Here is a 17,271-nt window from a genome sequence, read left to right as displayed (position 1 = left end):
GTACTAGCACCCTCTACTGTATAATAATAAAAACACGGATTCCAGGAGTATAGCTCAAATATATTTAGACTTTTTTGTAAATATATGAGGAGTACATAAAGCTCATTTCTGAGAAGTATTGTATTTATTGTTTGAGGCATTTTGGCATGTTTAATCAGTTTTCAGTGTATGTTTTAATGAGTAGTGGTTATAACAGAATCATTTAACAGAATCAAACTGTTTTCCTTTATCAATTGCATGTGAGGTTTCTCATTTTAATTACCCTGATCATTTTTAATAATTTGGCCAAGAGATGGTGACAATGTTCCCTTGTTCTAATTTAAACAAATACAATCTATTAGGCTCAAAGACTCCAGCATTTTAAAAGCCTTTTTAGTTTTGTGCACACTTGTGGTCTAGTCTAAAGACCACACAGATGCTGTTTCTCCCCGCCAGAAAAAAGCAAGAGTAGAAGACTTATACAAAGAGAGGTGTGGTGGTTTGCTACATAAAATGTGTCACTTTCTCCTAACTGTCATATTTTTTAACAGTACAATTCTGCACATCTGAAAGGCACATTTCTGCCCTCTAACTGTTCATAAATTTAGGATATTAGTCATTAAGTCTAAATAAACACTACCTTCTTTCTATTTGTGACATTTTAAATCTAGTTGATTTCCCTTTAATTCATATTGATGAAGCATCTCTGAGTAAAAGCTGACCACTTTACAAACCCATAAAAGAGGCACTAGGACCCTGCAGCTGAGGATTACGGAGAGACTAAGTGCTGACAGAGAAGGTTAACTGAGCTAAACACAAGAAAAACAAAAGAAGGAACCTCACTGTAATAGAGAGGCATGGAGAGATGGTCTGATAAATGACCCGGAGCTTGAAGATAGACAAAGTGACAGGTCAAGAATCAGAGACTGACATCAGTAGGAGTGCACAAACTAGAAGCAGAGGAGGAGTCTGGTATGAGAGGAAACTAAAAAGAGTGGAGCGCGAAAAGGAGATCTTCAAAACAGAGAGATCCTTTCTGATGGACCATTGAAATAGATGTGGAATAAACTGGAGCCTGGCAACAAGGACTTCAACTGGCAAAATACATTTTCATCACTGAAGGAATTACCGAAAATATAAACACAAGGAACTGTGAGAGCAGAAGACAATCAAACATCATTAAAAACCTAAAGAAGACGTGGAGATACCACCAACAGAGAGAGTATACCACACACAGGGTTTATCACAGGTAATCACACTGCAACTGAACAACAGACTTTAACCATTAACACACACACACACACACACACACACACACACACACACACACACACACACACACACACACACACACACACACACACAAACACACACACACATAGTGGGTGATTATAACACATAGGCTGAACATCCCTAACTCAAGCTTAGAGAGTTTAGACTATAGTCAGGAGGCATAGGGAATCTTGGCTATCACAGTGGACAGGCTGACTGTGGGTAGAATGGGTAAAAGCATGGTGAGGCCCTGTGGACAACTCTTATGGCACTCTGAACGCTCTGTCCACCAAAATATGAACTGATCTAAGAACAGATTTTTTTCTCCCATGTCTCCATCCCCACCCTGGGAATTAAAGTAGAACATTAATAGATCAGATACCAAATTATATTTTCCAAATCAAGAGCGACCAAAACCTAGAGGACTCTTCACAAAGAGTGTTCATACTTTGAAGAACCAGCACTCTGATTTCTCACCTCCACTCTTGGATATCCTTATGTATTAAGTACCGTTTTCATCGTGTTACCCACAGGACATTTGGTCACCTCTCTGTGTTGGAAATGAAATGAAGTTGAGTGAGTTAGAAGTCCACCTACACTGAACAGACACTGCAGCATGAAGCTCTGGCATGGGGCAAGAGGGGCACTACTGGCCTTGCTGCTGAGTTTACTGCTGTTTTCCTGCACCACACAAGAGAGTGAGAAGAGTCTGGAGCTGCAAGAGGAAAACGATACAGTCAGCACTGAGAGCCCTGTAAGTCAAATGAAACACATATTCGTGATGTTACCCATTTGAAGCTTAGCTATTATTCATGAGGTAAATAGGCTGTGTAGTTCACGCGTGTTTCAGTATAGATGGAAATTACATAATTAACAATATGTCAAAGTGCTAACGCTGTATGTGAACGACTGCTGTTTCCAGTGAATATGTGCGCGAGGCAACAGAGCGATAAAAACGGCTGAAACAAATAATACTTAATTTTTGGTCACACATAAGGCAGAATTCAAAAATGCAAAGTGTTGGTAGTTTGGAAAAAATCAAGAATAATAACAGAGTTAATACTAATTATTGCTAAATGCTGGACCGTTCCCATTTCGCTCTGCATATGGAACCTGAAAATTTTTTTTTTTAAACCAAGAATGAACCGAAATGAAAATGAAATGAAAACATTTAGCGTATATATATATATATATATATATATATATATATATATATATATATATATATATATATATATATATATATATATACACACACATAGGCCTTATATTTATTCACTGTTTAATAAAAATAGCATGCATATGATCCTTTGTGTAAAGGTCTTCTTTTATTTTTTGTTTTGTAGACTGTAGCCTAAGACTATCCTACATTTTGAAATTAACAAATTGTAAATTTTTTATGTTTTTTTTTTTTTTTTTTTTTTTTTTTTACATGTTACAATGTTATATCATAATGTTATTGTTGTTTTACTTCCTTCTTTTATCTTATTTTAAAATGACATTCATTTCGCAATCCGTCCCTTTGCGCCACCTGGCGGTAGTTTCGCGAATGATTTTAACAATTACAGTGCCGCGGCGGTAAAGCCCAATTAGGCTGTCCACCATCTGTACACCTGCTGTTCACCTGTCAAGGCTTTAAGGCAGTACAAAAAAGACACTGTACAATCTCGTAAATCAATGCTCTGAATTTTACTTTAGGGTATGTAAAACGTTAGTAATGAGGGGAAAGTATATGGTAATGACATTCATAAACTTTGCAGAGTATGTGAGTTCACTGTAAAATACAGATTAGCTGAAGCTCTGATATGCTTATCTTTTACAGGATATTGTATCCTCTGACATAACAATCGTGAGCCCCCACAGGACATGGATAGCCTTTAGGGACAACTCAAACAAGGGTGGAAATAAGAAACCAAGAGGAAATAAAAGGCTGTCCAAGGTAATCTCTGATCCAATGTATAGGCATTACACACCATTCTAAAGATAAATAATATCAATAAATAGAATAAGTGCTTGAATAAATATGGAATAAAAGCTTTAATAAGTAAAGATGTACTAAAAAATGGTAAAACGGTATGAAAACATATTAAGCACAGCACACACAAATAAAACTAATTAGGCCTATGTGACAACATGTCAGAAAGTGACAAAATGTTCACCTCTTCAAATGGTTTTATCTTATTATGTAATGTAACCTGAAACTTTCTACATGTCCAGCATGGCCTTCCAGGTCCACCAGGCCCTCCTGGTCCCCAGGGGCCTCCTGGTCCTCCGGGCCCCCTACTGCCTCATCATGCAGAATTGATAAAGGACTTCCAAGTCAAACTAAAAGGTATACTTAGATTTAAGGTACTAATAATTAAACTACAATATGTTAAAATGGCATTTGATCAGAGGTTTTCAATTCTGATCATCGGGACCCATTGCCCTACACATTTTGAATGTCTCTCTTATTTAACACATTTAATTCAGATCAGTTTTTAAAGAGAAAGCTCCATGAACTAAAATTAATGTATCATATAAGGTAGACATACAAAATGTCCATTTATCTACACATGCACCATCTAATGATTCAGTTCACTTGTGCTAAAGTAATAGTTTTCTTCAGTGATGGATGCACACTACACAAATACACCAGATGCTGGTGCACAAATGTGTTAAACTGGTGTTGAGTAACTGCTTTGACAACATATTTCAAAAGTTTGTTAAAGACATTTGAATATGTTGGTTACCATGGCCCAACAGCTTTTTGTTTTAGTTTGTCATTGCCTGATGTTTGGGATATGTGTTGTCATGTTCATTTGTTGGGGAGGCTGCTCGTCTGATTGTGGGCTGGGCTGATCTCTTAATAGATGTAATTTTCCAGGACATGGATTTGACTTGGCCTGGTCAAAGAATTACAAGGATTCCAGATTGTGTGTGCATGTGTGTGTGTGTGACTGCTGGTGTATTGCCAGGAAAGCAGAATGGGTAAAAGCATGGTGAGGCCCTGCGGACAACTCTCATGGCACTCTGAATACTCTGTCCACCAAAATATGAACTGATCTAATAACAGATTTTTTTTCTCCATGTCAAAATCCACCCTGGGAATTAAAGTAGAACATTAGTAGATCAGCGACCAAATTATATTTTTCAAGACAAGAGCCAACATAACCTAGAGGACACTTCCCAAAGAGTGTTCATGCTTTGAAGAACCAGCACTCTGATTTCTCACCTCCGCTCTTGGATATCCTTCAGACTTAAGTTCCGATTTCATTGTGTTACCCACAGCACATTTGGTCACCTCTCTGTCAAGTCATGTTCAGCATTGCTTGATGTTTGGGAAACAGTATGTGTTGTCATGTTTATTTGTTGTGGAGGCTGCTAGTCTGATTGTGGGCTGGGATGATCTCTTAATAGGTGTAATTTTCCAGGACGTGGATTTGACTTGGCCTGGCCAAGGAATGCCAAGGATTCCAGATTCTCTCTCTCTCTCTGTCTCTCTCTCTCTGTGTGTGTGTGTGTGTGCATGTTTGTGTGTGGAATGAGTGTTGGAGTATTGCCAGGAAAGCAGACACAGGTCTGTTTGTGCTATGTTACAGTGAGCTGCAGGCTGTTCTGACAGCAATTTAAAACATAAAGGCTCTTATTCACACAGAAAAGTGCAGTGGCGCCATAGGCTCATACATTCTTGCATTCTCATTCCCTCACACTTCCATCCACTCTGTCTGTCTGTCTGTCACACACACTCAAACACTCCAAATATTTACATATTCTATTCATTGTGAGATTTTTTAATGACTTTATATGCAGCCATGTGTCAGTCAAATACATTCCCAAACATTTTACACTGGCTTTTTTCAGTGTTTTTGAGTCTGAGAAGGTGCCTAATCTATTGGGTTACACCAAGTCCCAAAACCTTTAAAATAATAATAATAGATGGGAATTAGTTCTTTTTTGATTTTGACATGGCAACTTTATAATCCTGCAATTACCTTTCCACTCAGAGATGGTAGGAACTTACTGTCTGCTCTGCGATCAACCCCCTCGTGTGGCCACAGCTTTCCATTGCCGACTGGAACACAACCTGCTGGCCCACCGTCGCAGTCTGCAGGAGCTCCAGCCCTTCAACAATGTGAGTGGAAAACAACTCATTCCAAACTAGAAACAATTTAGTCATTTCAATAATTGTCACATACAGTAGCACCCCCAGAGTTGTGAACTTCAATGTAAACTCTTAATTAGGCTTTCATTTGTCTGATGTAGCTCTAACCTCTAGATGTATGGTTTAGGAGCGATGTTAGCTATGGCTGATGTTGAAACAGACTGGCAAGCAGTGGAGAAGGGTTGGCAATGGAAGACAGTGCCAATGGCGTAGTAATTTCATTTATGTGTTTTCCACAGCCCTCAAACACAGAGCAGTTCCCTCAAAGAGGACAGGGCTTTAACACCAGCAGTGGCCGGTACACAGCTCCAGTGTCTGGGTTCTATCAGCTCACAGCTAGTCTGCTACTGGGTATGTGGTTCAAATATGTTTTGGGGTGTGCTTCTGCCCCCAACATTCAGACCAGTTAACAACCAATAATTATTTTTGAATGGCTGATTTTTAACCTGATAGTATGGTTACAGTCTTAGTTTGAATTTAACATTGTGCATGGTTTATGTGTCTATACAAGGGAGAAAAATCAATATCACCAGCTCTAAAACCTAAAACAGAGCCCTAAACAGAGGTTACTTTAGCAGAATTTCTATACTTTGAAAAATTTCCCGAATTTGATGAATAACTTACCATTGATGAAGTGACTTACATTGTCAAAATGTGTAACCATTGCACCTTTAGGACTAGTCTAGGTTAGGTTGTCACTTGGCCAGTATCTTCAAAATAATTCAAAAGTCTACCCCTAAAACAGAGATAGGCAACTATGTTCTTGGAGGACCACTATCCTGTAGAGTTTAGCTCCATCTCTATTCAAACGTACCTGTAAAATCTAACCAAAGTCTTCAGGATTACTAGAAAATTAAAGGTATGTTTGTTTGAATTAGGATGGAGATGAACTCTGCCCTCCAGGTCCGCAGCTCCCCCAAAGGGTAATTATTAGTACCTTAAAGCTGTACGATCAAGATTCAAGATTTATTTGTAACTCACAAGTTACATAACATACAAAAAGCTGTGAAATGTAGGTCTGGCATAATCTATTTTTATAGACTGTGCAAAAAAATAATAATAAGAAAATGTAATAAAAAAAAATATATACAATATATTAAATTACTACACATATGATGTGCAGAGATGCTACACAGAAACTGCTACACAGATGAAGTGCAGAAATGTAAACAATGTGCAGTGAGGATGAGTTGCATAGTTAGCATTTGAGGATCTTAAAGGTCCCATTACATGAAATTTTCACGTTCTGAGGTTTTTTAACATTAATATGAGTTCCCCTAGCCTGTATATGGTCCCCAAGTTTCTAGACATTTTAATCGGTGTATATCAAGATTTTAATATCTTTCTCTGCCTTTGAGAAAAAGCAAGCTCAACAGGGCTGATCTTGAATCTCCTCCTTGTGACGTTATAAGGAGAAATGTTACCTCTCCTTTCTCTGCTTTGCCCGCCCAAATATTTACATATAAATCAGTCGCAATGTCAGCACAGGTGTTACAAACAGACTTTTATGATAAGGATTTGACAACACCGCCACAAACAGTGAGTAACAGTGTTCATTAATGCCTGACTTGTGATCATTATTCAATAATTATTCAAGTTCACACAGACTTTCTTTCTAAATTGTTTAATACTGTTTATGCATCAGTGAATCAAGCCAGTGACTTCACGTTGTTTCTCTTAGTAGCATTAAACAAATCTGTCATTTAAATTGTGATTTAACTACAGAGAGCGATCAAAGAACGCTCCCTTTTTTTTTTTGGAGCTGTCACACATCGCAAGTATATCTGCACTCTTGCCTAAACTGCCGTTACAATGAATGACGCTGTTATGCTGCACAACAAAGTTCTTACTGTATTCATGTGGTGTATTCATGTGTTTGCTGTTAGTTGTGGTGAAAATATTTTGTGAGAGAAAACGTGTTGCAATAATGACGAGATCACTGCATTCACGCGATAAACAGACTCTTACTCAATGCTCATCACTGCAGCCTTACATGTGATGTGAAAAGATCTAAAAAATAATTATATAATCAACACTTCCACGATTCGTTAATCTCGACAGCTGTAAAAAAGTAGTAAAAAAAAAAAAAATTATTATATATATATTGAGAGGGGTTCCACATGTAATACGCATTTCGTATGCAAAGATGTCAGCCAATCACAACAGTTGTCATTTACTCTGAATCTCACAGCAGACACGCCCCTTCAAACAGAGCATTCAAGCCAGATTTTGCCTTTAAATGCTTCCGACACGCGTGCTCACGCAGGCAGTCTGCAAGCTCTAACCTGTTAACATGGGAGCCGAATTAAAAACAGACACGCCACGCAGCTGAGACGCTTGAGCCACGCATCCAGTGTGTCGCCGGCATAAGTCGCATTTATTTAGAACCATGCACCAAGAGAAAACATTACCATCTACAGCCGCAAGAGGGCGCTCTATGTCTTCAGTGTAGACTACAGGAGCACTGAGCAGCTTTAGAGTGCCCTCTCGCGGCTGTAGACGGTAATGTTTTGTCTTGGTTCATTTCTCTCGGTTCATGTCAAATTAATTTTGATAAATAAGTCGCACCTGACTATAAGTCGCAGGACCAGTCAAACTATGAAAAAAAATTTGACTTATAGTGCGGAAAATACGTATTTAATGCTTGTGCATGACTGCATACTAATAAAAATGATTTGCCCCCACTCTCTATTATAGATCAGTGTGTGTCCCATAGTAAACCAAATAAATATTACATGATAACAGTTAAATACTCTTTCCCTTTTTCTTTCTTTTCATTTAAGGATTCTAAGATTATTTGTACCAAGAATAATAATATTAAAAAAAAAAAAAAAAAAAAAATATATATATATATATATATATATATATATATATATATATATATATATATATATATATATATATATAATTATGTGCAGTTTAATGCACTTGACTGATTTGCTTAATTTTTAAATGATAATGTTTCATTCTGTTTTGACTTGCCATTTCAAAGACTACATTTTAACAATACAACACTTCATTAAAATGTCTGTGATTATTTAACCATGATCATGCAATATTGTATTTATCTTGTTTATCATGGGTCACATAATATACTGCCAGATCTTAGCCTGATTTGGGCCACATATCACTGGACTGATCTTGGCCACACTCCTCCTATCATCAATCGGCCCTCATGTTTTTTTCCGGATCCCCGCCGTGCCGTCATTGCCACACATGGCCCAGCTCTGGTTTAAAGGGTACATGCCATTGCCGACAGGAGGTCAGCAGTGCCACCTTGAGGCCACATGTGGGCCAAGTCCGTTTGCTGTTTGGGGACTTATCTCATTATTTATTTATTAAGATAAGTTAAGAGTTGCTTTTAGTTGAAAGAGCTCGAAAATGTATTTTAGTCTAGGACTAGGTTTAAATCTTGTCTGTTAAACTGGGCATATGATATAGTTAATATAGTGTCCTATTGTTTGTATAGCAATAAGCAGAAACTTAGGCATAGGGCCTATACAGGTTCTGCATGCTTATGAAGTCAACCCCTGAATAATTCAAATTTAAATAATTTTAAATAATCAGATCATATTAATTCATATTAATTTAGAATAAAGATAAACCTAGATTACAGTAATTGTCTAATTAGTGATCAGTATTGTTTTTTTTTATATAATAAAAAAAAAATTATAGCACATTAATAATAGCACATTAATCAGTCACTTTGCCACTTCTAAACACGTAAAAAATGACAATGCAATCTAAGGCTAATACATATAGGTCTACGATGCAATCAGCTGCTGGGATCATTATTATTTATCCAGAATAATTATAATAATATCAGGGGCAGCTGTGGTCTAATGGTTAGAGACTTGGACTAGTTACCCGAAGGTTGCCGGTTTGAGTCTTGGTGCTGGCAGGAGTTGTAGGTGGAGGGGAGTGAATGAACAGTGCTCTCTTCCACCCTCAGTACCCATGGCTGAAGTGCCCTTGAGCAAGGCATTGAACCCCCAGTTGCTCCCCGGGTGCTGGATACATAGCTGCCCACTGCTCCGAGGGTGTTTTAACTTCTCACTGCTGTTTGTTTGCACTTGGATGGGTTAAATGCAGAGCACCAATTCCGAGTATGGGTTACCAAACATGCCAAATGTCAAGACATTCACAATCCTTATCCTATTAGAATGAAATAACTCCATGATGCTTCTCTGTCTCTGTAATTTACTCTGATAAGATGTTTGACTGAGTCGATTGGAAACTGTTTTGTATTATTCCTGCATTACATAGCAAGTCAATGTCCAGCTCAGTTCACTTCACCTAGGCCTTGTTGTTGATTTTTGTAAAGTAAATAAAGTTATGTGGATCGTGCTTCACATGCTGTATAAATGCTTGTTACTACAAATTCCCTGCTTTTAATTTTATGACAAAATAAATAGAAAATAAAGATTTTGGTCCCACTTTATATTAGGTGGCCTTAGCTACTATGTACTTACATAAAAAAATAAGCACAATGTACTTATTGTGTTCATATTGTATTGTAAAACACTTTTGCTGCTATTGAGGTGGGATGGGGTTAGGTTAGGGAGAGGGTTGGAGGTATGGATAAGTTTAAGGGTGGGTTAAGGTGTAATTATGAATGTAATTTCAGAAATTAAATACAGATGTAATTACATGTAGTTTTTTTTTTAAATATAAGTACAATGTAAAAACATGTATGTACACAATAAGTACATTGTACTAAAGTATTAATTAAAATGTAAGTACATAGTAGTTAAGGCCACTTAATATAAAGTGGGTCCAAGATTTTTACGCTCTTTAATTTGTAGATTGATAATTCGCCAGTAGTGGCATCATGAATCAATGATATTTTCCTCTTTAACATTTGCAGCAAGAAATAAACATGAATATTTGAATGCATGTAAAAAACTTATATAAATAATAAGAACAATTTAATACAAACGAATGTCTCATAAAATCAATCAATCAGAGTTTAAAAAAACGACAGTAAGTCTTAAGTTTTATTGCTGTTTTTCATGTTAACTTTGAAGAATGACAGGTTGGATGCCACAGACATTTTTGGCAGAGAATAGGTGGAATTTTCACATTAACGTCACACAATATAATATAATATAATATAATATAATATAATATAATATAATATAATATAATATAATATAATATAATATAATATAATATATCGTAATGTTTATTATATTCCTAAAATATTATGGGTTGCATAACATACATACTAATGTACTTATAGTGTACTTACAGTGTATTTATCTAAGAAAGTTCTGGTAGTACAAGGTAACTACATTTGGTAGGGTTTGGTTTAGGGGTAGGTTCAGGGTTAGTACCTAGTTATTACATAGTTATTGTAATTACTATAATAAGTACATAGTATGTACGTGAGGAACAGGACTGTAAAATAAAGTGCTATCATAATATTTTTCAACATGGCTCTTAAATGCTGCCGTAGGCTATATTTGTACTGAATGCAAACACACCAAAAAAAACAAACAACAACAAAAATAAAAAAATGTAAATAATAAATAGTTAGAGTATATTTGAATTATTTGTTAATAAACTAGTGTTTTCTGAGTCAGTGTCACAAAGATAAATTTGAATATCCTGACTCTCCATCTCCTCAACTGGACGCGCTTTTTTTTTTTTTTTTTTTACATTTTGTTGATATTGCTAGTGCAAAATAATAAAAGTTGACCCTTTGCAGTTCTGAATGATGTATAGGCCATGATGTATAGGCCTAAACTTACCTTTATGAGCAAAAATGACTATTTTTTTTGTTGTTACCACTGTTATTAAGAAAAAGAGAGAGAGATCGCACTGGCCAGTCACTGACATCCTCCCTAAATGAGGCAATTATTACTGTAGTCCCCAAAAAAGGAAGGACACAAGAGGAACTGGGTTCTTATAGACCAATTTCACTCTTAAATACAGATAAAACAAGTCTGGCAAAAATATTAGAAATTAGTAATTAGAAATTTGCTGCATCCAAATCAAATTGGCTTCAGACCAAAACATAACTCTTCCTCTAATCTTAAGCATCTTTTTTAACATTATTTACTCTTCCAGTGGCTTGCAGGAAGATCTAGCCATTTTGTCATTGGATGAAGAGAAGGCATTCGGTCAAATTGAATGGCCTTATCTATTTGCTGTATTGAAGAAGTTTAATCTCAGAGATAATTTCATTTCAAGGATTAAATTGTTGCACTCTAGTCCATGTGCAAGAATTCTCACAAATCGAACAATGTCTTCTTGTTTTGAGTTACACAGGTACAAGACATGATTGTTCACTGTCACTTTTGTTTGCATTATTTGTCCAGCACATGGAATTAAAGGCTGTAAAACTAGAAGTACTGATAATACATTTATGTTTTATGCAGATGATGTAATTATATTTATTTCTGAGCCCATTAGTAGCATTCAAGTTACTATCTCTTGTGGACAGGGTTAACACAGTTGAGATGATATTTCTCCAAAAATGTATGTATATAGTGCAGAACATTCCTGTATTTCTGCCTAAATCTGGACTCTATCCTGGATCCTTTTGTCTGGAACTATAAAGCCCATAGGATTTCTAAAAACCACCTGTGTAAACCCGAATTACAGGGAGGGCTCGGCCTACCTGATTTCCTTTATTATTATTGGGCTGCAAAGCTGAGGGCCTTGACGTCATGGATAGATTTCACTCCGGTGAGGGATACTGGCTGGTGAACAGGAGTAATGTCTCCCATATTAATGTAATACTTTTATCTACCAAAGGTATTGCTAGTTCACTTTATAATCATAACCCATAATCAGAATTCTGTTCGTATTTGGAAATAATGACACATTTCAAATTCACCCAAATGTTGTTTTTGCTCTCTGTCTCAGCTAACTCTATCTATTTTGCCCTTCAATATTAGATAGTGCATTTGAGTTTTGGAAAAAATTAGGGTTACGAAATGTAGGGAATTTATATATAAATGGAAATTTGCTTCCTTTTAGCAGCTGTGTGATAAATATCATATTCCTTCTAATCACTTCTTTAGGTACCTTCAAATACAAGATTTGTGATGTCTAACATAGCTAATTATGTCACAGAGACACCCATGTATCTGGACACATTTCTGGAAAGATTTCGTAGAGATGGTAGTACCATCTCCTTGCTCTACATGGGTTTAGAAAAGGTGAAAAGAACATCTATGAAGAACATTACATCTGCATGGGAAGAAGATTCCTAGTGAAATTTTTGGAACAAAGTCTTAAACTGGTCCACAGATGTTCCATTAATGCAAGACATTGTCTCATTCAGCTTAAAGTGCTTCATAGGCTTCATTATTTCAAGTGTAAACTGAATAAAATATTTCCAGAATGTCACTGTGTGACAAATGACAGTTTTTAGATGCCAGCCTATCTCATAGCTATGTCTTGTGTCCCAAATTATAGTTTTTGGAACAAAATACTCCAAGTTCTTATCAGATACATATACATTCGACATTCCTATTGAACCAGATCCTATATTAATTATATTTGGAGTTTCCGAAGAATTTTTGAGACTTACACGGGTACAACAACAGTTTGTTTCATATGGGTTAATCAAATGTATCCTTTTGTTTTGGAAGAAAAAAAGAAGTTCCATTTCTTAAATTATGGCTGACAGAGTTGACGGGTACACTACATTTGGAAAGAATCAGATATACGCTAATAGAAAAGATTTAATTTGAAAAAAAAAAAAATGTGGTCCCCATTTATTTTCTTTCTCCAAACTTGTGATTAATATGTTTATTAGGCCTTCAGTAACTACTTGTACCACTGGATAGCACTTTTTCAAGTTTTTGGGTGGGGGTATTGTATAAAAAATAAAAACACACTTTTGTTAAATTATTATTTTAATAACTAATGTTTGTTTTTCATTTTCTTTCTTTGTTTATTTGTTATTTTATATGTTTGAATTTAAAAAAGTGTAATTACAAGTGACTATCTGAAAAATTATTTTAACAAACATAAAAGGTTCCAAACATATTTCTAAATTAACTTAATAAATAAATGAAAAGAAATATGACCACTTTGCCATTAAAAACCAAAACTGAAATATTGTAATGGTAACCGTATGGGGAAGAGAGAAAGAGAAAAGAATTCTCTGATAAGCTGTCGGACAAGGAACTAAAAGGTACCCTGGGCTCGGCCGGCCCCCAAACTGCCCAGGCCCATATGCACCTGCACCCTGCATGCCCAGAAATTACACAGCATCACATTAAACATAATTAATGATGAAGAGCTGAGCAGTTGCAGATATCATTACAATCTATCAATAAATGCAGTATTGTAATGAATTAATCAATTCTCTTTCTGGCTCAAACTGCATTGGCTAAGTAAAGGGCAGTCACGTGATGAACGAACCACTCAAAAAACCCGAAGACTCAAAAGAGGCAAACTGATTAGTTCAGAACTCATAGGATGTCATAGGCATAATAAACTGAATGAATCACTTGCCGAGACAACTTGTTCGTTCCAAGTCACATTAAAGATTCGTTCAAAATGAATGAATAGTTCAAGAACGACCAACCACTATAGACGCTGGCGGCTTGGCACTCCGGCAAATCGGATTGAAAAACTCACTTGTTTTGAATAAAGCAGACTAAAACATGGGGAGGATGAGCCCAAACTTGCATCCATTTTAAAAATAGTGCTCGTCTGAATGTGACTGGCCATTGCATTCATAAACCCTACAGAATCGTTTGTGATTGGTTTAGAATGTGCAGTGCTGTAAAAACACATCTGTCTGTATAAACCCAGAATATAAACGTGATAAGTTTCACATAAATGGTTTCCCAAAGAAAATCATTATAAGGAAACCACTGAACCATTAAGTGGATTGCGTTCTTATTCTCGTATTCTCATATTCATGTTAATATAGTGAGTACTGAATTTGATCTTTTAACTTTACTTTTTAAATATATTAAAGCACTTCAAGTGTTTTTTTTACAACGTTTGCAGCACTGTTTAATAATTGAAATATTGCAGCGGGTGCTTAATATGGATTGCTGCATCATGTATCTTTTTTTTTTTCTTTTTCAGAATCCAGTGAGTCTCAGAAGAAGCCTTATGCCAGGCAGAGGGACAGTGTTAAGGCCTCTATATGCATAGAGTCTCTTTGTCAGAGTAATGTGTTAGTATGATCCATAATCAGCAATAGCACTGACAGTTTGAACTGTTATTCTAACTCACAGTCAGTCAAGCAAATGAGCCCTAAACCATGATTAATGTGTTTATATTGATGCAGATCTTTGGAAACAGTGACTGGAGTGAGTGCAACAGGGGGACTATTCAGTATTCTCCTGACCGGGACTCTTTACCTACAGGTATGACTGACTGGCATAATAAACTGAACAAGAATTATACAGATTACAGAAATTGTTTGCGCTAATAACGTTGACAGAAATTAAGTGACTGGGAATATTTGGGCCCAGTTTTTATTTTTGTTCAGTCACAGGGACATCTTCTGCTTTAGGGCCCTTGACAATCTTGTCAATCCCCGTCAAAAATGTGATGCTTACTTTTTGGCTTTTCATTTATTATGACTCATTATGAATGTTAAGACAACACACCAATTAATAAAAGTGGATACGCTAGAGTGCATATCTTAAATATTTCTTTATCAAAAACATTCTGTTGACCCATAAAACAAACAAAAAGCGTGATTAATATAGGTAATTTTTTTTTTTTTTTTTTTTTTTTACAGGCTGGAGAGTATGTATCTATTCTTATTGACAATGGGACAGGCTCAGCCCTCACAATTCTCCAAGACAGTCTGTTTTCTGGCATTCTTATTGGAGTATGAGGACACAAACCATAGACTTCAAAGAAGCTCATTTTATCAATGACAACAAAATACATATCTTTATTAGGTAAGGTATTCAGGACATATTATAATAATAATAATTGCATAAGAGGGACAACACTTTTCAAGCACCTACAAGAGACTCTATGTATTACCATTGATGCAAAGGGCAGCAGGATTGCACTGCTATTTATTTCCTATATAATAGCAACATTTAAACTCTGTTAATAGAGGTGTATGTATTTTTTCATGTGGTATGTTCATGCATTCCATCATTAACCGGGCTGAAGTTTTATTTATTTGCATTTCCTTTTTAAATGGATATTGATATTTGTATATATTTGCAATAAAATACTTGCATAAATGCTGAAACATGCTCTGGGAATTTATTTAGCCGAATACAGAGATTTATATTAATAAAATACTTCTTGTCACTGCCTGAGGAAAGTGTTTCAACATGCATTTGAAACTTCCTGCTGTATGAAAGATTTTCATGTTTTGTGATTGCTAACTATAACTGTAGAAAATAGGGAAGAGAAGTATTAATGGCAATAATAGAGTAACTACCACATTTGCAGGGTAAGTGGGGTGGACTTGCTTGAAAATCTTAGGAGAAAAAACCTAAAAGAAGCAGGTTATTTAGGTCTTTTCTAGCAATATTCAGAATTCTAGCAATAGGGACAAATGAAAATGGTTGCATTTAGGGTGATTTAAAGCCTTTAAACCTTAAAGAAGCATGGCACCTTGTGTTTGGCACCGTGTAACCCCCTCAGGAGAAGCATGTCTCAAACTTCTCTCTCTCACTCAGCACCAACAAAACACTGTCAAACGCAATAAACACATCTTATGTAGAGACATAAGAGACAGGCTGTGAGGAATAAAGCTGCATGATAAAGGTGACGAATGACAACCTGAGACATTTTCCTTTCACCTTCTGTCACATGGCCAATTCTATAATATCTAGAGAACAACAACAACGACAACAACATAATAATAAAGAAAATAAATCTCTCAGTCAGCAGTGCTGTGTCAGTTAATTAGGGTGATGCACAAATAGACATATAAAATACAGAGACAACTCTTTGGCTGCTTTGGACCATTGCTGCGATAGGTCAGCGAGTCCACCATATTGGTCCAGGCTAGACTGCTCTGTAAACAAATACAAGTAAACTTGGAGCTGCGACTTTTCTGGACAAAAAGTTGAGAAAAGTTTATATTTATCTACAGATTTAAACGGTTTATTATCTACGTGGAGTACCAAAAAGTTTCTGCTTGTAATTACACAGAATCTCACTTATTAGAACTAGAAAGTGTTTATTTTCATAAGGAATTGTGAAGAATCATGCTTGTCAAGCATAGATATGGTTTATTTTCATTATCTAGATCTAGAATTTTTTTTTTTTAGGGTGGCAAAAGGGGTGGCAACACCAAAATCAAACCCCCATGCATAGTTTTGGGGGATTTATGATCTGACATACACAGTTGTGTTCACAAATATTTTAATATCATTAAGTAATCGTCTATACTGGTTAAAATGCAAAATAAATAATAAATATTTCAATATCCATCACAGCACCAAGCCAATAAAAAACTTAAACAGGTTATAAATGTTTCTGAGCTTGTATCACTAAAGAAGACATGCGGTTCTATTAAAATAGGCTAGATGGTATGATCACGTTTAGTGCAAGTTTAAGAGCAACACAAATATTTGAATTTCCTGACATAAGAAAGAAATACAACATCAAAGCACTGGAACTGGATCAGTTTTGAAAACAATGTTTGATTTTCTGTAATTAACAGAGATGGGAATGTCTGTAATCACCCAGAACAAACTCTATCAACCATATACTCTAGCAACACCCCAGCAACTTCAAAGCAAGAGCCTAGCAACCACCCAAAATATCCTAGCAACCAACTAGCAACATTTTAGCAGACATCTAACTGACCAAACCCATTTACGTTTATAAAAAAGACTTTGAGACAAGCCAGCATAAATTTGTCAACTGTTACACTCATTTTCAAATCTTTGCCTCTTTTTTCAACTTTACACACA

At 35.9% G+C, this 17,271-nt stretch overlaps 1 protein-coding gene across 1 annotated transcript; it reads left to right on the top strand.

Moving 5' to 3' along the window:
- Window positions 1–770: 770 nt before the first annotated feature.
- LOC113115015 (erythroferrone-like) lies at window positions 771–15,590 on the top strand. The gene is made up of 9 exons (XM_026282209.1): window positions 771–1,228; window positions 1,785–2,005; window positions 3,074–3,190; window positions 3,469–3,583; window positions 5,238–5,365; window positions 5,635–5,746; window positions 14,456–14,546; window positions 14,661–14,739; window positions 15,120–15,590. Exons 2-9 carry the CDS (start codon window positions 1,868–1,870, stop codon window positions 15,216–15,218), a joined length of 879 nt encoding a protein of 292 aa, XP_026137994.1. The 5' UTR covers window positions 771–1,228; window positions 1,785–1,867; the 3' UTR covers window positions 15,219–15,590.
- Window positions 15,591–17,271: the final 1,681 nt, after the last annotated feature.

Source organism: Carassius auratus, chromosome 2 (assembly GCF_003368295.1).
Source record: "Carassius auratus strain Wakin chromosome 2, ASM336829v1, whole genome shotgun sequence".
In the NCBI taxonomy this organism is placed as follows: Eukaryota; Metazoa; Chordata; class Actinopteri; order Cypriniformes; family Cyprinidae; genus Carassius; species Carassius auratus.
Note: the sequence above shows the minus strand (reverse complement) of the source record. Positions and strands in the feature narration are given on the sequence as shown.